At 40.7% G+C, this 23935-nt stretch overlaps 1 protein-coding gene across 1 annotated transcript; it reads left to right on the top strand.

The window, feature by feature from the left end:
* The first annotated feature begins 79 nt into the window (after nt 1-79).
* Nucleotides 80-23605, top strand: GTF2H1 (general transcription factor IIH subunit 1). Its single transcript, XM_021525644.3, has 15 exons — nt 80-164; nt 3977-4145; nt 5908-6100; nt 8436-8598; nt 10264-10357; nt 10885-11034; nt 11911-11990; nt 13366-13496; nt 14533-14620; nt 15925-16013; nt 16907-17024; nt 17777-17867; nt 19249-19364; nt 20233-20325; nt 20892-23605. Exons 2-15 carry the CDS (start codon nt 3992-3994, stop codon nt 20976-20978), a joined length of 1647 nt encoding a protein of 548 aa, XP_021381319.1. The 5' UTR covers nt 80-164; nt 3977-3991; the 3' UTR covers nt 20979-23605.
* Nucleotides 23606-23935: the final 330 nt, after the last annotated feature.

The raw sequence follows: 23935 nt of genomic DNA, 5'->3' as shown, positions 1-23935 counted from the left end.
TCGGGGCCGCTCCCCCGTCACGTGGCGCGGGCCCCGCCCCCGGCGCCCCGCGGCCCGTTCCGGTCACGTGCCCGCCCCGCCCGCCCCATGGCCCCGGCGGCGGCCGCGGCCCGACCCCCGTAGCGCCGCCCGCACTCGGAGCAGCGCCCGGCGCAGCCCGCACGGTAAGAGCCGCCGGCGCGGGGCGCGGGGGAACGGCGGCGCCGGGCAGGCCGCGGGGCCCGGTCCGCATCACGGCCGCGCCGACCCGGCGATCTGTCCCCGGGGGCGGCGGGACCGCGTCGCGACGGTGCCGCGGCGGCCTTTGGCCTCCCGCGCTTCCTTCCTGCCCCGCGGACGTGTGACGGTGGCCGGGCCGGAGCTGCGGCGAGGGAAGGGACGAAAGGGGCGGCGGCACCGCCGGGCTGCGCTCCCCGGGGCCGCGGGGGGTGGCGGGGAGAAGGCAGCGCTGCGCCGGCGGCACCGCGGCCGGGGACACCGGGCTTGGCCCGGCTGCCTGGCCCGGTGCGGGCGGCAGACAAAGAGGTGCCGTGGCAGCGCCTGCCCCGGCTGCTGCCGCGCAGACCCCGGGTGTCCTCGGACCCGTCTCGGGGCAGGGTGACATCCCTCCCGGAGCGTGAGTGATGCTCATCGGGGCATGGCCGGGCTGGCTGCTCAGGACCGTGCATCCCCCACGACGTGCCCGGGACGAGCGGCACTGCTGCCGCTTCTCCATCCTGCTGACAGATCCTTGCCACGCCGCGGGGCGCTGCTCTGCCCGCTCCCGGAGCTGGCAGCGTCCCTGTGCCGCTGCGGGTCAGACTGGGCCATTGGCACAATATTCCATGATTCTGCTGTTGCCTGCGGGGAGCGGAAGCCCAGCAGCAGAAAGGCCTGCATTGATCTGTCAGAGCTTGCCTGCCAGCCCATACCCACCCTGGCCAAGTCAGGATTACTAAAACGTGCAAACGTTTCCTTTATTTCTGCTCAGAACTCGACAAAACCATATGGGAAGAGACTGAAGTGCTGGTAACAGAGAGTGTTCAGAACAGGTGTTGTAAAAAACAGAGATGAGAGGTACTGTGTCTTAAAAGTGGTTAGGAAGATTCACTGCAATGGAGGAAGGATAGCTGATGGAATTTGATGGCATTTCCAGAAGCTGTTTGCTCCCACAGAGCTGGGAGGGAAGGGCTTGTAGGTGGATAAGCACACAACATTTCTTTCGGTCAATGACAACACTGAATCCTAATAAACCTTGCCCATTGTAAACTGCATCTGAAATTAACATCCCCAAGAAAGGCCTGATAACAAGTTGTACCCCATTGTTAAGGCTTCTGGTTGATCCATGTGCTTTTAGAACTGTTGACCAAGCTCTGCTGCTGGTGAATTTAAAATAAATTGTCTGACCTTGCTCTTCTGCAAGATACTTGAACCAGCTGCTGTAACACTTAATGCCGAAGAACACTAATGCTGTAGCAGGTTAAAATTATCACTTAAAGCCACAAAATAACAGCATTTCTCTGTGTGTATGTGGCAGCTCTTGCCCTGTACAGCAGCAGTGTCATCATCCATAGTATTGATTCCTGGGAACTTAAGATGTTAAATGTAGAGGTTATAAAATTTGGGCAGGCACAAGTACATCATTGATGGCTCTCACTCTGCTGCATAGTAAGCCTTACATGCTCAAAAAAAAAAAAAAAAAAAAGCTGAGCTGTGTGTGTGTGCTTTGCTTAGCAAGGATGTAGCCTTCCCTGTAGGAGACAGGGAATGAAATCCTCAAGCAAGATTCCTATTTTAGAATTTTTCCTGTACTTCTTGTAACATGAAGCCATTTTGTTTCCATTAGTGACAGACGGTAACCTTCCTAAATCCCTATTATTAATAGGGCTTTTTTATTCTTTCTAATGTACTGTTCAAAAGACAGCTCAGGGCTTTCTCCATTTTGGGTAAAGCTTACTGTGCTTGTGAGTTGTATCATCCCACTGCCACTGTAAATTACTGCAGGAAAAAGGAAGTACAGCAGTGACAGAAAGAAGAACAGCATGAGGCAGTGTGCTCACCCTCCCAGAAGGTGGAATGAGCCACTTGCGGGATAATTGTGCTCTCACAGATTGCACACTGTAGGGTACTAGAAGGGCTCTGAAGGAGAAGTTGGTAGCTGCCGATTCTTTGCTTCTGTAGTTGAAAGACTGGGTGTAGGTAGGTGAAACGGCATGGTAGAAAAGCAGAGCAGCTGGCATCAGAATGAGCCTGACTGTGGAAATGCTTTCCTTTTTCTTGCTGTTCTGTACAGGTTCAATTCCTTTGTGTTCTGTGGCTTTGCCTCCATTGCGTTGGATAATAATGACCTTAAAGCACTATAAAGTAACAAAGGAAGAAAAACATCAAATCCCTACTCTTGCACATGGTGAGGTTTCCAGTCTCTGAGAGTCTGTGGTCAGCTGCCTTTTTCCAATAAGGATTAAGGTGCTGATGAGACTGCAGACCTGCAATAGGAAACTACATAAAATGGTTGTGTGAATAGCACTGAAAGGGAATAATGCTGCTGGGAGACTGTAATGGATTATGCTAGGGAATAGTCCTGAAATCATGCCATGCAGTTTTCTTTGAGAAAGAAGTATTACCAAGGATGCTCTGAATGTGGCACAGCATGTTCTAGTGACTGCTGCAGTGGTGCTGATGTGAAACCCCACATTCAGCTCAGCATGACTGAGCTCCTTAGTAAAGCCTTGGATGGCTGGAATGGTGAAGGAGCGAAGTGTAAGTGCAGAGCCCTTTTGCCATTATGTCTTTCCATCAAGTGTGTTACTTAACTCATTTGCATAGGAGCTTGTAAGACTTCTGTTGAAGAGAATACTGTGCTACTGTCCAAGTTGTCAGAATAAAATGTCTTACCTTGCTGCTGGTTGGCATTTTGTTATCTTTTGGGGTTTTTTTAAGAAAAAAAGAAGTATGAATTTAAATGCTTAGAACTACCATTTTGTGATACCTACTAGTAGTGTGATAACTGATGCAGGTTATGGTCTGAACTTCGGCATGCATCCCAGCAAAGATAACAGGCATTCTGAAGCACATGCAACATGCACATTAGCATTGGAAAATATTATTATTCATATCAGTAGTAAAGTTTATGATACACAAAATACAGCAACTGCACATACTAAACAGGTTCAGCAAACTTACCAAATAGGTACATTTTTGATAAGTGTACCAACTGTATGTTTGACAGTGTAGTCTTACTCGCCATATCCTTTATCTCTTGAAAAATTTAAGGCTGTAGGGTGAACCTGGAGAGAGGAATGATAGTGACTGCTGGGGAGAGCAATGCCACAAGTATTGAAAGTCTTGTTGGTTTGTAGACTGCTGACAGAATTATTGTTGGGCTGTAGTATGTGTAGCATTAGTTCCTCAGACCTTGGAGGAGAGGGACTGACCAGCTGCAGTCAAGTGTACAAAATGTTGTTCAAGCCTTGGGCAAAACCCACTGCAGTAAGAACACCTGATTCTTACTGGGCTACCTTATCTTTAGTACAATGAACTGAATATCCATGATTTTTCACATACCTTGTATCCTTCTCTTTTCTGAAATGACTTAGCATCTGCCATTCCTACTGAAAAAGGGAATTGCTGCCAGTGCCAGAGAAGATTTGGAATTCGTCATTGCTTAGCTTCAGTATTCTTCTGAATTAGAAAAAACAGTAAAAGCACAGTAAAACAGTTTAATTTAGTTACCAGTTTAAATGTAAGATTTGTGGATCTTTTAGTGGATCAAAAGCAGTATCAGCAATATAATTAGGTGGATTTTTTTGGTAGGTGGGAGTATTTTGTTTAAATAAATTTGCTGATTGTACTGAAAGAGGGGAGAATGTTTATCTGAAATACTCACAAAATTATATAGGCATGAACAAGTGAATATGGGTTGTAGTACTTTAATATAGATAGCAGTAGTGAAAGAGTTACAGCACAGCTAATCAGCTCAACTCTGTGTTTTTAACAGCTCTTTGTAGCCACAATGGCAACATCATCTGAAGAAGTGTTGCTGATAGTGAAGAAGGTGCGGCAGAAGAAGCAGGATGGGGCCCTGTACCTGATGGCTGAACGCATTGCCTGGGCACCCGAGGGCAAGGACCGCTTCACCATCAGCCACATGTATGCAGACATCAAATGTGAGTGAGCACTCGCCTGCTGCACTCAGCACTGCTGCCATGGATGCCTAAATCACACACAAAGCTCACCTGCCATATAGTGCTACCTATAGCTACCTCAGGAAGCTTGCAAGGGCCTGGAGCTCTGGCCAGGATTCTCTGTAGCAGCAGAGATCAGGACTGTGGTGAAGTATCACCAGCTTAAGGATGCTACCACAGAACTTCTACAGTCTTCAGATGTTTAACTTATGCTGCATTTACTATTAACTTTGATAAACTTCTGCAATAAATAGAACAGAAAAATAATTTATGCCATATGCTTGTAGAGGGGAGGGTGGGAGGAGGATCAAGGAAGCATATAGGATTTTCATCCTAACGCAGAAACTATCTGGCATGTCATCTGTTTAACTCAGTATCTAAAGCTGTTTCAGTTTTCATATAAAATGAACTCGGTTCCATTTTCATTCAACAGACCGTAGCTTCAGAAGTGTCAGCTTGTGTAGTTTGGCCTAGCTGGTAGCATTCTGAACAAGCATTTGCTGTTGCAACAGCAGAGTACTTGCAAGTCAAAACTAAACAGTAGATGTCTATAGTATGCTGCCTTTCTGGCTCCAGTTAGTACTCATGTTTCATGTGATGTAATGCCAAAGAAGGAATAAAATGTAAGTTGTATGTGTCACTTGGTAATTGTTTAGTGATTATTGATGTTTAAAGTCACATACAAGCACTGCAGCATAATCAAAACTAGAACTAGATGATATTTTCTTAAATATGAAAGTGATAAGTTTAAAAGCCCCATTCACCTATAATAATCAACTTTGTGAAGGTTTGATTTGTCTATTAACTTACACTGACATACCTTATATTTTAAATATGTACATGTATAGCCATTGAAGTATTTTTAATTTAGATGTGCTTTTTGTCATCTGAAATAAAAAAAGGGAGAGATGTATTTGTAAATTTGAAATAGAGAAGGTGATGACATCTGGTTCCCCTTGCTTTAGGGGAAGGTCTGATATTAGAAGTTAGGTTAGTGCCATTTGCAGTGCTTCACTAAAGTCACTACAGCACAGCAATCCATAAGCATGTGTCCCAGTCTCTGCTCCCTCTGGTTATGAGGATGGAAGCAGGAATTAGATTTTTCTTATGAGTCATGAGAGTGTAGTAGTACCTTGGAGGCATTGGTGATTAAGTTGGGGAGCACTAGTGGCTAACTGCACTTAGCTCACCACTGGAAACTGGTATTCAGGTGTGCTCCTACTCACCCTACCTCTGCTTTCCTACCACTGTCCTGCAGGAGCTGGGCCAGCTGGAAAAACAAAAGGGGATGCTTTTCAGTGGATCAGTTCTGTAGTTCTTGCTGCACAAACACTAGCAATCATACAAGAAATGCAGCAGGAAGAAGTGGAAAGGGGTAATGAGGTCACCTTTCAGCAGGGAGCCTGCATTGCTTCCATGTTAAAGTGTCCAGGTGATGACAGCCTCATTTGCAGCAGTTTTCTAATGGATGCTGTGGGGAGTGAAAGATGAATCAGGACTCCCGAGCAGGAGCTGAAGGATATTAAGCAACAGGCTACTATAGTCTGTGTCTTGTATTTTAGAGTGAACAAGGTGCAAGGTTCAAACTAACACAAGGGGAAAACTGATGTTCCATTTTCACAGCTGCAATTCGCATGCAGGATAATGGTATTTAATTGGATGATGAGAATAACTGCTTATAAGTAAATACTCCAGGGAAGACAGTTCCTTGTATAAGCTTACTGTCTGTCTCTCTGCAATCTAGGCCAGAAAATCAGTCCAGAAGGCAAAGCTAAAATTCAGCTGCAGCTGGTATTGCATGCAGGGGACACAACCAACTTCCACTTCTCCAATGAAAGCACAGCAGTGAAGGAACGAGATGCGGTCAAGGATCTTCTTCAACAGCTCTTGCCCAAGTTCAAAAGGAAAGCTAATAAAGAACTTGAGGAGAAGAACAGGTAAAGGGATAGCAGCTTAAGAGTCTGCTGGGGTTTTTTTTCTTTTGTTAGCTAGTCATCGTGTATTTCTGTTAACAGTGTTATTTCATCATCATGAATGATACAGCACTTGTTTCCCTAGTAAAAACTCTGTGCTTTCAATTTCAGTGCAGTTCCTTGAGACTTGCATAACTATCACATGTTGAGACTACACTTGTGTGCTTAGTGACACGTTCTTGAGGTGTAAAGGCAGCCAGTCTGGCTGCCACCCGGTCTTTCTTATCCATAGCTATGAGAGGAGAGCACCCAACTGGCAGTCTGTCCTCTTTAGTCTTCTTAACTATATATGTATCAGTTAGAAAAGCTGCATGAAAGACTTCTTTTTTCCCTTTCCAGAAATTTTGTGGAGCCTGGTGATTTTTTTTTCCTCCCCATAAAGCCCCATTTGCCCTTCAAATCTTTCCTGATGTTTTATAGACTACTAAATTGTTAGGTATTTTCATGCATGTCACTTGAGAGGCTGCAGTTTGTTATTTGGTATACAGGATGTTTATTCTAAGAAATGGTTTGAGAAGATGTTGAGGATGCAAGTCCTTTTCCCAAATGGGCTCTTGAGATACATTTCCGTTCCTTTAAAATGTTTGTGTTAAACCAATCCCTGTGGCAGCAGAGCTCTCTTCTCTGTATCTCCCCTGACGAGTTTCACTTCATTCTAGTGTCTGCTGTGAATCCTGTGTCTACAGCTTCCATTTCCAAAGACTGTTCTAGATTTAAAGTAGTTAAGTTAAAGCTAGATTTTTCAAGACATGAGAGCACTGCCTCATGGGACAGACTGGATCTTAACAAGGAGATTTCCCAGCAGAAGGGCAAGAGCTGGAGCTGTGACACAGTCAGGATTAACTGGTTCCACTACTGCAGCAACCACTAGGGTCTGCAGCAGTGCAGCCTGCATTGGCACTGTTCCCATACTTGTTTCTTTATGCTGTGTCTTATTTCTGACAGTATTGGTGCTCAGAACACAGGCAGTCTTAGCTCTGAATCTTTGCCTCCTTAAATGGAGTTTTACAGCATCACACCATGAAGTATCAGGAGCTTTTCTAGTTACAGAAAAGCCAGAATCCCTGCACCTACTCAGCCATAGTTTGTTCTCTTGATTAGAAGTCCATATCTTGTGATGGGGCTTCATTAGCTTAATTGCAACAGTTAAGGCAGAAAAGATCCAGCCTGTTGTGGGAGGGTACAACATTCCTTCATTTGTTGATATGTGGGACTTGGGTACGTACCAAAATTCCAAGCTTTAATGAAATAACCAGAATAACAGGCTGCTTTCAGCTGCACTAATTTGTAAGAATTGCCACTAACCCACACTTGTGACAATAAGAAAAACTGGAGAAACCCTGGTGGTTAAAACATAATAATCTTGCCACAAAGCTTTCACTTCCACCTCATCCTGCTTTGTCCTTAGAGCAGCTAAAGGCTTTCATTTTGTCCAGATTGCAGTTTATCCATGTTCATCCCTAGACCATGTATCCATAAGACTCCTCATTGTTTGCAATTGATCAAGACCCTGAGGGTACGTGCTAAAGACTGCTGAGGTTATTGGCAGATTGTGAACACACATGCATGCTCCCCTGAAAATAGCCAGTGGATACACAGCTGTACAAACAGCTGCTTAAGCATTAGTGAAGATTCAGGTGCATAGTCTTTGCATTTTGGGTAGTGATACCTGATATGTGGATGATAGCTTCTGTAAACATTGCTCCCTGGAAGTAATGACACAGAATGTGTCTCACACTTGTGCTGTATCTGATGAAGGGATGAAGATCCTACTGTTACCACAGAAACATAAATGAACAACCATTGGGGTAATGTGTTTTAAGGGATCTTATACATATTTTGTGATCTGTACTCTTGCACTAGAATAGAGATCTGTACCTACTGAATTTTAAAATCTTAAACCAAGAATTGGACAGCACTGAAATCTCCTTTTTTTTCTCCCTCATCATACTTCTGTTATGGAACAGCAAGAATATTCATCGTGCTTTTACAGTTCAGGAGATTCCAGTCCTGGTATACAAAGACACAAAAGCACCACAGAATATTGTAGGACAAGACATGAATTCCACATTAATTTTTCTTAAGCATTACTGTTTTCTTTCAGTGTTACCATCCATTTCTTAAGTCTTTTCAGACAAACAGTGCTATTGACATTGGTTGTTTACACAGTCTTGTTAAGAAATGTACATTTTGAAAGAAAAGTTTGTTTCTGTTCCTTTTGTGAACTCATGTAAGTTGTGGAAATACTAGTGATTTATTCTGCAGTGTTTCAATTCTATTCAATACGTTCTTTTACCAGAATGCTGCAAGAAGATCCTGTTTTGTTTCAGCTCTATAAAGACCTTGTTGTGAGCCAAGTAATCAGTGCTGAAGAGTTCTGGGCCAACCGTTTAAGCCTGAATGCAGGGGATAATTCTGCAGCACCTAATAAGCAGGATGTGGGCATCTCTGCAGCATTCCTGGTATGTTGAACCTTTAACTTACAGGATTTTAGAGCAAACAAATTGGGTAAAGTGAGAGTTCTGCTCATGCACTTTATTCCCATATACGTGAATGTTGTACTTTCCCAGTTCCTCAACATCTCTCTGCTATTCCAAGTGTAAAGGAGGAAAAAAAAAAGTTTCCTGCTAATCTGCAACCTCAAAATTTTATCAGTTTGAGATGCCCAATTTGAACTTTAAATTGCCAATAGGCGGATGATGTTTGTACAGCTCCTCTGCCTTCTGTAAAACAGGAGTGATGTATATATATGGTCACTAGATTAAAATGTATGAGCCCAGTAAATTAAAGAGTATATTTTTGGCAGCATTGACATGCATAAATAAACCTTTCCACATAAGGGTTTTATTCCCTCCCCAGTTTTTTTAACCACTACATGCTTTCAGCTACTTGAAGAATAACTTGTCTATCTAGAAGCTCATTTTCTCTCTCTTTTTCTCTAACTTTCAGTTATTTTACCCATTTGTAGAATCTGTGCTTCAGTAAATTCAATGCAATCTAAAAGTAATCTAGGTACAACATCAGATTGCTTACACAGAAACATGTTTCTGCTTCTGCTACAAAATTCACAGATGGGACTCTTTAGATGGAATCCCACATCCACCTTTGTAATGACTGTCCACACAGTGGATTTGGGAGGGAAAGACGAGGTAGGAACTGTTTTAATTTAGCTGCTGTACAACCATTTGGGTTTCCCCCCAACCCTTGTAAATACCTGAATCAGTTGCCAAACAGATTTGATTGTTCTGATTTTCCGTCTCCCATTATTCTTACATCTTAATGTTAAAAAAAAAGAGACAACAATGAAAAGTAAACCAAACAAACCTTCAAAACTGAAGTGTTCTTAAACCAAGTGGTTATGTTTGTGTTCTCTGCATTTGTGAAGAAGATATCTTAGATATTTGTGTCCCCCAATTCAAGTTAAATCTGACTGGCTCTGCTCAGACTGTGTGTTAGCCTAGGAAGGAGATGGTACAAAAGCTAGACTTGAGGTACACAGGAAAAGGAGGAAAAGGCAGCAGCCTGTGCAATCATGTACTTTTCCTGTTTCTGAGAACTGGACAGAGCACTTGCCTCCTCCAGAGCTTCCTAAACACATCACTAAGATCTAAGTTCAAAGTTCAGACTAAGGATAATCCTCAAGCTTTAAATTCAGTGTTACTTATCAGTTATACCAAGATGTTTTTAGTTTATAAGGGAATAAGGTGTAAGAGCCTTTTTTGTCACTTCATTATAACCACTGATCATTCACTAGCTGAATTGCTGCGTGAACAATAAAGCTTGAGGCATATACAGTATGCTTACTTATTTTTACTTTAACACAAGGATAAGCATAAATTAATTAAGCATACCTTGTTTTGACCAGGGGAGTGCTCTTTGCTTGCTGAATCCTGCAGTCTGCTAGTTAAATCATCCATTAAGTGGCAAGTATAGTAAAGCAATTAATGTTTGCTTGTTTATTCCTCATTCTAAAACACCTCTGTATGATCAAATGCGCTATGGATTACTGGAAGAAGAAGAGTATTTTACCTGCAGCAGACCTTGCTTGCAAGATGCCAGTTCTTTTCCTTCTCCAGTTAAGAGAAAGCATCCAGGCATAACTGTTATTCCCCTGTGTTTTTTCTCAGGCTGATGTACGGCCTCAGACAGATGGCTGCAACGGGCTGAGGTACAACTTGACTTCGGATATTATTGAATCCATATTTCGGACATACCCTGCAGGTAAGAGCACTGTTTTACAAACCAAACACATCCATTTAAGATTGGTCTTTTTACTGTCTTACTGTAGAAAGGCAAAAATGTTTATATGAGATTTTATTAAATATAAGCATTTTAACTTGTGTTGACTTTTAGTTTCTTAAATTGTGAGTAAATGTTTGATTTCCATTATACTCTCCTACTTAGTGTTCCAATTAATTGTTATTTTTCATGAAATCACCTTTGGGAGGAAAATAACCTGATTTCCATCATTTCCTCTCCACTGTAATGAACACTGACACTGATTCATTTTGGCCCCTAGTGTGGGGGTAATTCAAGAGTGTTCAGGCCACTGTTACATGCACTTTTCAAAGCTTTATAGGCATAAATGAGTACCTGTTTAGTCATGCTTAACTACTGCAGTTCCTTCCATTTAATGGGAATGAACGTAGGCAGCCAGAAAACATGGAAGCCATCAAGGAAATGGTGATATAAAATACCATGTTAAGATTTGTGGAACAGTTTGTAATTGTTCTGTGTTTTATTCACAGTAAAAATGAAATATGCAGAGAATGTTCCACATAACATGACTGAGAGGGAATTCTGGACACGATTTTTTCAGTCTCATTATTTTCATCGGGACAGGCTCAATACAGGCTCAAAAGACCTCTTTGCAGAATGTGCCAAACTGGATGAAAAAGGTAAGCTGGTTGTCTCTGAAAGATACAGATGGTCATGGCAAGTTAGCTACAGCTTTGCCATTCTGAGCATGTTTCATAGTGAAAGCATTTCTTGGAACAAATTAGCCTTTGGAAAGTGGCAGCACTAGAAGTAAGCTTTACTATGAATTCCATAGCATGCCATCCTGGTAGATTGATTGTGTGCCATCAGTTACTATGGAATAATTATGTGTACAATAGATTTTGTTTCATGGTATGTGCACAATTTACAAAGATACAACTTTTGTTATAGATGGAGTTTTAGTAAATGAGGTTGCTATTAGTCCAGATTTTCCAGAGGAGTTGCCATCCTTGTTCTCTGTCTTTTTAATGTAAAATTCTAAATTATTATCTGACTCAAGTTTTATATGAACTTTTGAGATAGGTTTGTGATGATACAGAAATGTGGAGAGTTGGGATTACCACCATTCCAAAAAATGTATTGACAGCCTCTGTTAGGAATGCAAAACCCATCACAAGTCAAAGCTACCACCAGATATAAACTGGCATACTACCCAGGCAGGCCAGCTGAACAGTGCCAAAATTAGAAGAAACACAGTTTTGGCTTCCCAGTTCCCACTACTATAACTGCATCTCATTTTTTTTAATCAGTGTTCAGTGATGTGTAGAAGTTGATGAAAACTGGGCTAATTAGTATGAAGATGTTTTGGAGTAACTTCCCACATTTATTATTTATTTTAAATGGAACTTTAAAAAGGGTTTAAAGTTTTAGTTCCAGTGTTATTTGGTCCTGTGCAGAACCTCTGTTGTCTTTTGAAGATTAACCTAATGATCCCATAGTTATGCTATTTGTTTAGATACAGTCTTTCATGATTTTTTAAAATTTGTTTCATACAGGGTTAAAAGCAATGGTGTCTCAAGGAGTGAAAAACCCTCTGATAGATTTAACAGCTTTGGAAGATAAAACATTAGATGAAGTAAGTACTTGGGGAAGCAAAACAGAAACAAAAAATCCAAAAGAAAACCATACCCTTTCCTTAGTTGCATTTAAGTGGATCTTTCTTTTAAAACCACAACAGATACTAATTCTAAAAACAAATCCCTTACTAGGCAGTGGCAGTTGTTGGTACTCAGCATTGCTGCTCTTGTGTGTGTGAAGGGAAATGGAGATTGTGCCCATGGACCTGTGTGATCACATCTGCCTTGGTGTGCAGAGTGTAAATACAGGACTTCCCTTCTTTAAAGAATTACTCTTTCATTTGGCTTTTTAGTCTAAAGTGAAGGGAAATGGAGATTGTGCCCATGGACCTGTGTGATCACATCTGCCTTGGTGTGCAGAGTGTAAATACAGGACTTCCCTTCTTTAAAGAATTACTCTTTCATTTGGCTTTTTATTCTAAAGTGAACTCTTTGGTTTTTTCCTACATTTTAAAGTCTGTGACAATGTACAGAAGAGTAGCACAAACCAGGAAAAAGTCTTCGATTCGTTCTTACTTTGAACACTGCTATTTGATTTGCCCTGAGGGACACTTCATACAGTGTTCTTTGTTTAGCTTCAAATACCTTTTTTTGCTAAAATTATGACTCACTTGAACTATTACCTGCTTCCAAGAACAAGTAAAAACAATTCATATCAATGGTGTACCATAATGTGAAGTAACTTAGAGATGTGCTTTTCTGCAGTTGATGTAACTGAAAATGTTAAGTTGTAGTTAATAATGAAGCTGTATTTCAAAGTTTTTTAGTGGTGGCTTTTTGGATTTTCTTTTTTTATTTTCTTTTTGTGGGAGTTGTCCAAAGCTAGCAGCCTGAAACTGGACCATGAATTTAGGATAGGTGTCTTTGAAGTGCTCTGTAAACTGCCCAGATTTGCTTTTGAGGCTGATTAACAGCAAGCATGAAACTTCCCATGGAGGCTTGAAGTTCTTTGAATTTTCTGGTGGTATCATATCCTTCTGACAGGTATATTTTAGTCTGTAGGCTGCTGGTGTCCCACTAGGTGTTAAAAAGTAACAGTAAAACAATTGCTGTCTTTTCCTTGCCATCAATGACTCTTTTGCACAGATGATCCTTAATTTTTTTAAGCTAGTTCTGGTTTTATTTATAACATGGTCTTATGAAATTACCTGTATAAGACTTGTTACCTTCTCTCTGACACCTCTGAATTTCCAAGTGCTAGCAGAATAAAATAGGAGATTTTTCAAAGTACATAAGGAGATGGTAGGGCAAAAGCAGGAAAATTGTGCTATGGATGATGATGATGCAGAGGAGGGGGCTTCCTGACTCAAAGGAAAACAGAATTGTCCTGCTGCTCTGGGGGGCAAGAGGAAATTAATGTTGTTTTCTTTGTAGGGCTATGGTGTTGCTTCTGTGGCCTCTACATCAAATGCCTCAAAGTCTGCTAGAGAAAGCAGCAATGCTGCCATCATAAAACGCTTTAATCATCATAGTGCCATGGTCCTTGCAGCTGGCCTCAGGAAACAGTAAGTTTTAATGTTTTGTGATAGATTTTTGAGTAAATTTTGAGGCATTTCCAAAACAAAAGCACATCTTCAGTTATTAATACAACCTTTTCTTTTAATTTTTTATGATTGAATTATTTTTCTTTAAAAATGAAAAAAACCTTTAGGATTCTTTTTACTTTATAGAAGTTTTTCAGAGCTGTTTGAAATGATGACTGCTATTTTTAACCGAGTTACGATATAAAGAAGATTAAAAAGAAAAGAATGTGTTTGCCTTAGATGTCTAGCCCTGGTGAAGGCAGCAGAAGCAGTGTTCTGTGTGCTGTGTGAGGTGAGGTCTGGTGCAGGGAGTTCCTATTTCCTGCCTTCCAGGAGCAGGTCTGCAGTGTGGCATAGGTGGATCAGATTAAAGACTCCTCAGGTGCAGTACTGTGCCTCTGGCCAAAAAACACCTGTCAGGTCATCTGCTCTGCAACTGCTTTAAGGACAACCAGCAAGGATTACTACTCTACCCAAATCCTACAGACCTTAACTGTGAGAGATCTTGGTTAATACTTTTCATTTGTTTAGTTGGGCTCCCTCACACTGTTCTGTATTGCACAAATTGAGCCCTGCACATTAAGCAATCTCTTCTGGGCAAAGTGTGTTTCTGTTTCTCAGTTCAGAAAGGGACAACAGGATAGGTCTTCTGGAATAGTTGTACTGCAGGACTCCGAGAGCTCTGCTAATACCTGGTTGCATAACTGTGTATAGAAAGTGTTTCTAATTTAGCCATGATTTTGCTGTGTCCCACATGCACTGTTGCCATGCTGCTATTTCTGAAGAGAGGGACCAGCACCTTCCCCTGCTGTTGAATTTCCCCTGTGACAAACAGGGTTAATGTGAGGAGTTAGTTCCTTCTGTCTACACCAACTGCTAGAAATTAAGACATAGGGGGGAAAAAGTATGTGAAGGTGCATATGAAGTTTTTGAAACAGATGTATTTACTTTGTCTCTAGCTTGTATCTTAACTTTCCTGTGAGGTGAATTCTTCTTAATGCTGTTTCTCTATTTTAAGAGAAGCACAAAATGACCATTACAGTGAGACCAGCAGTACGGATGGAAACTCCAGGGATTCAGATTTCTTTCAGCCACCACTGAAAAAGGTATAAAGTTAGCTGATGTGATTCTAACTGAATGGAACTGGAAGCTCTGTCTCTCAAAAAATTGCTGAAAGTTCCTTACTTGGTTTATGACACATCTGAAGTAAAACTTTTTTAGCCTTGTTTAGAAGTATATAGAGTAACAACCCATAAGAAACCTTGTTACCTCTGTTAGTAAACACAAATAAGTTACACATTGAAGTATTGTGCTGTTTATCTCTTCAGTAGTGCCCAATGAAAGTAAAAAATTCTAAGATACTTCAGATTGGACTCAGAAATCTGGTTCTTTTCATTTGCTGCAGTTCTATTTTCAGCCCCCTTCCTTCTGTTTTTTGTTCAAATGCCTGAAAACTTCTAGAGAACATTCATCAGAAAAGGATATTGGTGTTCAAGCACCAATATTAACCTGTCAAGTGCATTGTTTGTAGAGGGGATGATGAAAATGACATGACATCCTTCATCTTAGAAACTGAAGTGAGGTTGAACTGAGTGTAGTGACACCTGGTGCAATGAAATACAGGGCAACAGCCTAATCTAGACTAACCAGAGCAGCACACAAAGTTGAACAGAGTACTGTAATTGCTGTAAAACAGAATTGAATACTCTTCCTGGAGCTGACAGCCTAAACAGAAAACGTCAGAGAGATTGAAAACTTGGTTGTATTGTGAGAAAACCTCATAGAATACGTCTGTTGGTAAATGTTGGGGTAGTTTTTGACTTTCCTCAAAAGCTGCAAGTTTCACTGAGCAGAAAATTACATAGGAAGACTAGAAGAAATGTGATGAAAAGGGGAGTGAAAGTAGCAGGAGAATAGGAGACTTCAGAAATAGTTTTCTAGTTGTACAAAGTCTGATATCACTGTGCTGTTATCTCTCACTGCTAATTCTCCACAGCTCTGCTGTCACCAGATAGCTTGGGGTAATTACTGTGGTTTTAGTCTTAGACTCCTATGCACCAGCTATTAAATGATTAGTATTTCTGCTAATCTGGAGTTAGATGGACATAAATAGAGAGCATGAATTATTATCTATGTATAGTTTTTGGAACACATTTTGGAAGTGGCAGGGACTGCCTAATTTTAGCAGAATCTGGAGAAAAGGCAATGGTGCCAAGACTTCCTAATGGCCCATCCTGAACAACAATGGGCATCACTTCCTCTGGAGGGTAGGCATGAGTCATTCCATACCTGGGTTTTCTTTAAGGTTTTAGTAACCCTTCAGCTCAAGCTTGATGCACCAGAAGAAAGCATTGGATGTATGAGCTTGTGCCTTTATTAGTAACATGTTTCATTATTTGGCTAATTTTAGGTAAAACTGCAGGAGGCCATTGAATATGAAGATTTATCAAAGAATGATAGCGTTAAAACTATTGCACTAAACTTAAAGAAGTCTGATAGGTAAGTTAAAATAATGCACAGCTATTTCAGCAGAGCCAGTTCATCAAGGGTTTAATCACAGTCCACACAGGACCAGCTGATTTAGTCCCTGCTGTGCCACACTCAGGTGTGTTACAGCTGAGTTTAGAAACCTAATACGAGCTTTTGCATAAACCAGTTTCCCTCTTGAATTTGTAGTTTTATTTCTCAGAGTGGTTGGGGAAAGAAAGAACATCTGGAGATCATCTAGTCCAACACCCCTGCCAAATTCCATCTTACTTTTCAGAGTTGAGTCTCTGTAAGCCAACCTGAATGACCTTAGACATGTAATCTGTGAAAGCCTGACAGACCTCTGTTCACAGTTCAGCACATCATTGCAGCTTTCAGTGGAAAAATTACATATGAAAATATACAGAATTCCAAGAAAAATCCCCTCCCAGGCAAAAAAGTGCAATTGGGATAGTTTGGACTGCTCACTGGTCTAAGATTTTTCTAGTGGTAGTCCTTCTGTTTTCTAGACTTTTGAGCTTGAAAACCATAGAAGTAACATCAGAAAAGGAGCAATAGTACCAGAGAAAGAACAGTTCCACATGTGCACTTATCTTCATTTAGCTTAGTTTTAGTTGAAAGTGATGCGAATTGTTCCATTGTAATGATAGTTCCAGAATTTGGTGGCAGGGGTAGCTTTTCTATGGTGAAATGATGATCACAGATTCAGCACTAGAAACTGTTACTTGCTGCCATACCATCCCTAAGCCAGCCTCTTCCCATATGGCAACATATTGTACTTTGTCAATAAATAAAGTACTGTTAACAGTTGCAAAACATCTAAAATTAGAAACAGTAGAAGAACTGTCCAGGAGTTGTTCTCTTGCTTTACTCTAATAACACTTTTCCCTTTTCTCACCTTACAGGTATTACCATGGTCCAACTCCAATTCAATCACAGCAATATGCAACCAGTCAGGATATAATTAATTCATTTCATAGTATTAGACAAGAAATGGAAGCATATGTACCCAAACTAACTCAGGTATGGAAGTATATTTTATAAGTGCCCCTCTTGATCTTAGCATCTTGCTTTCTATACAGTTTTGTGTTCATGTCTACTGAAGTTTCAAATTTTCATGGTAAACTTAAATTATCTCCAGTTTCTGTTAATTGAGTTATGTGATACCTTTTGAGCTGTTATGTTTAAAATCTACACTAGAGGAAACTGAGTCATTGCTGATGCTCATTTATATTCTTCTGTTCCTGCTTTCTTTTGAGAAAATGGTAAATATATAAGGTAATAAAGCAGGACAGTCATGCACAGGCCAGTGTATTCATCCCACCCTGAGAAGTGGAGGAGGTTACAGTGAGCAGGTTTTTAATTGAACTGGTCTTATGTTTCTAAATGCACTTAGGCTGTCAGTGTGCTGTGGGCTGCAGAAAAGCTCTGTGCTGGCACCTGGAGGGCAGCAGAGCCCTGTGGCCAATCTCCCCAGGAAGCATCTGAACTCTACCCGTTTCTAAATCTAGTTTGGCCCTAGGTAAAGCCACAATTCTGCTACACTTCTGCATAGTAACACTCTGTCTTATTTCTGAGTAAGTGCACAGCCTGCTCAAGGTCTAGGCAGAGAAAAAGTTATAATTAATTGGAGCACTTTCACAGCAAATGAGCTATAACACATAATTCTGAAAAAGAGCAAAACCTGAACTTCCATGTATGTGTTCAATTAATCTTATTTTTAAAATAATTTACTAGAAAAAGTGACCTGAAATATTTGTTCCCTTTCTCTCCAGGTTCTTTCAAGTGGTGATGCTGCCAGCACTATTGCAGTCCTGTCACCTGGAGGAGCACTTATGCAGGGTGGAACACAGCAAGCCATAAACCGTAAGGATTTGGGATGTCTAATGCTTTAATTGTGTCCTGGTGCATTGCACAGCACTTACTGGCTTGCTGTTTTATCTCTCATCTTAAATATGTTACAGTGATAAAGGAAAGTATGGAAATGTGTAGCTGGAGTAGTACTGGGTTACAGCAACAAAAGAAAAGCACCAGCCACACCGTGGGGGTGGTAATGGCTACACCATTGCTGAGGCAAGTGAACAAGAGAACATTTTACACAGCAAGTAATGAAGGAAGCACCTGATAGATACCAAATTGTCTTACAGATATAGGGTTTTACTTGTTCAGTATTTTTTTTCCTTGGATTGTAGAATATAACATACTCTGTGAAGACTCTTAAGGAAACAAAGCCTAGATAATCATCTGAAACTAAGTTTTTGCAGCCTGCATTTAAGATTCACAGCTTGCTGTGGAAAAAAAAGGCAACTTCCTTGTAGACTGCAAGGGCAAATCAGATAGTCTCTCCTTCTCACACCTCCATTCAACCACCCCTTTCCCTATTCTCACATTGCTGCCAGTTTGAGTTCCTGTCTCTTTAGTCTCACAGCACATGAATCCCTGTTCTCAGGATTTATTACAGTTTTCCAGTTTGTCTTGTGTTACTTGGTCTGAAAAGAAGCAGACAGTAACTCAGACAGCTGAAAAAGCAAGTATGAGTTATTTATGGTACTGAAATAAAAGAAATCAGCAAGCAGTGGTGAGGCTTTCTTACCCATCCTGATTGACATATTGAGTGCTACACTTCTTTGAGCCTGACCACCACTTCTTTCTTTTAAGAGCCTCATCCTAAAATTTGATATTCACTGTTCACTTCACTATGCTCATCCTCAGTGACTACTTGTACTTTTTATTTGGGGTTTTACAGGTGTGGCTCTTTCCTTGTTCTTGAACCCTGTCACCCTTTCTTCTTTAAGAATGCCTGGGACACAGTTTTTTTTTCCTTGTCTGGATTTTTCATCTTCCACATACTGTAACCATATTGCCAACATAAGATAGAGGGAAAAACTTGAAGTACCCACCACAGAGTTCATAGCACTGTGCTGTTAGGACAACCCAGCAGCAGCACTGCCACACTGTTAGAACAATACAAAATACTGCTTCTAATCCTGGATTATGTTTGGTGTCCATTCTTTGCCTGGCATGGATCTTCCTAAGTAATACACCAGCTTCCAAGTGTAGAGCCATAAATAGCAGCTGACCTGATCTAACAGCTGCTCATAGTCTTGATCTAATTGCTGTGAGGCACCTCAGTGTTCTCTTCCAGCCAGTCATTCTGTGACTGTAGTAGAGGTGTGCATCACTGAGCTCCTTCCTTAGCCTTAGTTCTTGTTTGAGTGATGTGAAAAAACCCTTTTTCCTGTTGCAGAGATGGTGCCAAATGACATTCAGTCTGAACTAAAACATTTGTATGTGGCAGTAGGAGAACTGCTACGACACTTCTGGTCCTGCTTCCCTGTTAACACACCATTCCTAGAAGAAAAGGTAAGGCAGAGCTTCCTCTTATGATGTGGTTTAGAATGACCATGGTTTAGGATGGCTGTCATTACTGAGGTATGGAGCTAATACACATGCCTCAAATCAGTACAGCACTTACTCATCCCTAAAACTAAACGTCACAAAATAACATGAAACGTTATTTTTCTCAGGAGTTCTGCTGGTACTATTAATTAAAATCATACATGTTCCCTGCCTGCCTGTTAGCTCCCTTTAGCAGTAGTAGCTATTAGCCAGTTTCAAACAGAACGGGCAGCTCAGTTGCAGCGTTCTCATTCCAGTTTAAAACACAAAAACTTAAGCCTCCCTTCCCTAGCTGCAAGAAATAACTTCCATAGTGACAGTACAAGCAAGTTTCCCTTATTCTAGCCATTGCAAAAATCACTGTCACAGACACACTGCTTTTGAGAACTAAGTTGCCTTCAAGGACAGATGTTTGTCTATAGCCAATAACTATTTTTCTGTTGCTTTTGACCTCACAGGAATAGTAAAGATTAAAATTTGCATTCAGATATATTTGCATGTCTGCTGCAAAATGTGACCTGAAAATCCAGTCTTCGATTGAAACAAAAAAAACACTATTTGTGAATAACTTGTGTCTATTTATGGTGTTTATTAGGGAGGTAATAATCAGAGTGGTACACTGCACTTTCAGTCATATTGCACTTACCTCAAAAATAAATACAGAGAAGTGTTAGAGACTGATATTTGAATAATTTTCCTTCCTCAAACTACACAAACTTGAAATAGCCCCCAGAATTAGTTATGTTTTGTTGGAGAGCAGTTTGTTAAAGGAAATGAAACTTCTGTCTTACTGTAATTCTTCAGTATTGTAATACTGGTTTCTGTCTCTCAGGTTGTGAAAATGAGGAGCAACTTGGAAAGATTTCAGGTTACAAAGCTCTGCCCATTCCAAGAAAAGATTCGGAGACAATATTTAAGCACAAATGTAAGGGGAAGATACTATTTAATTATATGGGTGCATATTAATAATTTCATTCTTAACTATGAGGATGATGGCTTTGTTACTTCGTATTCTAGGGCATTTTAAATTTTTTGTTGACTAGGAAATGGGCAGGGAAATTTGGTATACAGTTAAGCAGTCATTGCTCCCTGTCCAATTTGCTGAGTGATGCCAGCAACTGACAAGAACTGTAACCTGAAATTACAGGAGTGATAGAAAGGGGAAGTCACGTTTCATTTTTCACTTCCACCACGAAGCAGAACTTGAGCAACTTCAGAACTCTCCCCCCATGTCAGATTTGAAGTGGTCACAGACTAAATACCAGAAGAGACGGCACAATGAGGCGTCACTTCCCCCTTACCTTTCAGCACAGCAGCTCTCTGCACTGCTCCCTCTATGGGGATGTTTTGCAGCAGAGCCTCAAGGTTCTCTCTCTGATTTTAGCAAGATTACTCGTATAGTGACTAAAAGCAAAAATGCACCTGAAAGGAAGGGGAGGGGATCTGTTTTCCAGCAGCTGGGACAATGTTTTCTCCCTTTTCCTGTTTCAGTTGGTAAGTCATATAGAAGAAATGCTGCAGACAGCCTACAATAAGTTCCACACGTGGCAGTCCCGGCGCATGCTGAAGAAGACGTGAGGGCACATCCTGTACAGGTCTGAGAGCAAAGCCTGCAATAGGGTAGGACTACAGCCTAGGTATGTGCAGATCTTAGAGTTGTTGCAGGAAGACCTGCAAGCTGTGGACTTCTGGAAATGATGCTAACTGAACTTGCACATTTTTGAAAAAGAACTGAGATTAAACTTGAAAACTGGGGAGAAAAACAAGGAAGAACCAAAATGGAAGAGCTGAGGCGCAAATATATTTAAAAGACACTGTTTACTGCAGTTACTCAGGAACTGCTTTTGGTTTGCATAAAAAGCTGCTTTCAGAAATAAAAAATTTAAAGAGGGTGTATTAATAAAATTTGTTTTTCTGTCTAATTTTTTTTAAGAAGTGTATGGCACAGGGTAGATCTCAAAACTTTTTCTTCACTGGATTCTGACATTTTCTTGAATTCCATTTGTATTTCCTGCAACAGTTTAACAATGATGTTTTAAAAGATAGCTGAGACTGTTTTTGCTTCAAACATCTGGGAGAGTGTAGCTGTCAGAAGACAAGCTCCTGCCATATGTTTCCCCACCAATTGGAAACAAGAGACATTGCACTGAAAGCTGTTCATGGTCTGGGGTCCCTAAAGGTGACAGGGGCAAGCTTTTGCCTGAAGTCTTCGATTTTTATGCAAAAATTTTTCAGCCATCCATTTTGCATGTTTCCTTTTGAGTGCAAGTGTGTGCTACTGCAATCTTTTTTTTTTTTTTTATGGCATTTGTTCTGAGGAGAGAATGCATTTTTAAAATGAAGTTAAATAAAGTTTCTTACAAAAGAAGTCATTTATTTTCAATTCTTAGGCATTTTTTATTTCTTCTCCTAAACCTGTTTTCCTTCACCCTTCCCTTTTGACTATTATACTGTTTTTGGCGAATTGATAATCATTGCAAAGAGAAAAAGGTGTTATTTACACAGTGTCCATAGGTATTGGGAATCTGTGCCATACTTTGTTCTAAATAGAATCAGTTCACAGTTTCAGACCAACTTGTCTTGTATTAAATATGACTTAAATGCAAAGTAAGCCCCTTTTCTAGAATATATGCAGTTTAATGACAACCTTGTATTTTTTTGTCACTTTGAGTGGACAACAGCCCAGTATGGGCTACTGAACTTTTTTTTACTTCAGATTAAATGTGACTGTTAAAGATGCATCTACTACAAAGACAAATCAGACTGACAATATGTATTCAAAGCAAGCACAGCAGTGTTCAGTACAGCAGAAGAAATTCCCCAAACCTGCATGATGGCTTAATACAACATTTTGGTAAGATGCTAAAACATGGTAGTATGATGTTGAGTGGATAATTTTTGAAAATTCCTACAGCAAAAAAGACATATTGGTGTAGCCAAGTGGGTGCTTGTTCTGTGCTGCTGCTCTGTTTATGCAAGAGGGGTTTTTTCTTTAACTGGTGCGTGGAAGTCAGCGGCTTCTTTTGACTCTTTTCTTTCAGATTTCTGTATTATGCTATAATATTTTGGTAAAAGCTGAGTTTCAGTTAAGCATCACTGCCTGCACCAAAGTCCTGTTCAGAGCTGTGTGCATACTGTTCAGCCTCGTTCCCTGTCTGCTGCTGCAGATCCGTGCATGATCCCTGCTCTGCACCATCCGTGTGGTTCTGCTACAAGAAATGACTGGGCTCAACCAGAGATGCCCACTGGTCTTGCAGGGTGAAAATGTGACTGGGAATAAACAGATGTACTACAGCATTTAGGGGATGAGCTGCACATCTTGTCAAGAGTTACCTCTTGTGAGACCTAAACTTTCTCTAAAATTTAGGCTTAGGGTGTGGCTTTATGAAGCCGAATCCCCTTCTAAGTGCAGGCAGCTTCCAGAAAAAAGGTAGTTTTATTCTCCCCCGATCCAAAGCATTTGGTCTTGCAATTCTGGGGCCAAGCTCCAGCTGTTCCTTGAAAGCTAGCACATCTTTCATCATATCAGAGGGCTAGGGTCAAGAAAACAGGTCAGATTTACATTCTAACTGTGCCTGAAGCTATGAACAACGCATTTAAATATTAGACTGCACTGAGACTTCATTTAAATCCTAGGAGAGTTTTGAATATGGAACTAATTCACCTTTGAATGTATTTAGTGTTCTTGGAAAGACTGGGCAAAATACTTAACATGGTGAAAAAGTGTCAGTGCATAACAAGAACATTTTGCAGCTCCAAGGACTGATGTTTGTAACCATTTTGGGGATGGTATTGCAATAGCTTTAAGTTATTATAATGATATCAGGCTATCAAAATGTACCTTAATGACCAGAACTAGGGGGAGAAGGACTATGATACTAAATTCAACAGTTTTGCCTAGAGACTGTACAGGCAAGGCTGCTATGCACTTCATATTGCTTTTTCAGGTATTGTGGCAATAAGGCACAGGCCCCTCCTCAAGTAAAGGGAGGTAAACTAAATATTCTTTCTACATTGTGTTCCCCTTTTCTGTAGCATGGTCCAAAACAGATTCATTCCTTAAATTTTGAAACTGAATCATCATGCATTATATTACTATTGGAATCTTTATACTGACTTGTATTTTTAATGAGAATTCATAAAACTTGTATCATTGGCATTGATCTAAGATTTGTAGAATAAACCCTACTGAATTCTGAAGTGAAGTCTTCTCTAATGCTTAGGCTGTGTTTTCTGATTGAATTAAATCCCTAACAGGCTCTGTTGAGGTCTAAATTGAGAGACCTGTGTGTAACTCGCTTTTCTGTCCCTTGGTGCTGACAGGTCAGCAGCAAAAGGGTTACAATATAATTATTGTCAGATTGTTCCATTTTCAGGACTTGAAAACTTCTACTGCTGCACAAGGGCTCTACATCATTACTAGTTCTACTGTCCCTCTGTTCCCTATCATACAAAAGCCACTTTAAGTCTCCAGGGATTAGTGCTCTTCTTGTTCATATATTGGTGCAGCAGCTGTTGGTTCAGGAGAGCTGCAC

The sequence above is a fragment of the Lonchura striata genome, chromosome 6, assembly GCF_046129695.1.
Source record: "Lonchura striata isolate bLonStr1 chromosome 6, bLonStr1.mat, whole genome shotgun sequence".
Lineage (NCBI taxonomy): Eukaryota > Metazoa > Chordata > Aves > Passeriformes > Estrildidae > Lonchura > Lonchura striata.
The sequence above is the reverse complement of the archived record's forward strand: the minus strand, read 5'-3'. Positions and strand labels throughout refer to the sequence as shown.

What these genes read in the sequence shown, in the direction of transcription:
- GTF2H1 (XM_021525644.3), top strand. Translation starts at nt 3,992, where the DNA reads ATGGCAACATCATCTGAAGAAGTGTTGCTGATAGTGAAGAAGGTGCGG. An exon ending in ATTTCGGACATACCCTGCAG is followed by an intron (nt 10,358 to 10,884) that starts GTAAGAGCACTG and finishes TTTTATTCACAG; the next exon opens with TAAAAATGAAATATGCAGAG. An exon ending in GCAGCTGGCCTCAGGAAACA is followed by an intron (nt 13,497 to 14,532) that starts GTAAGTTTTAAT and finishes CTCTATTTTAAG; the next exon opens with AGAAGCACAAAATGACCATT.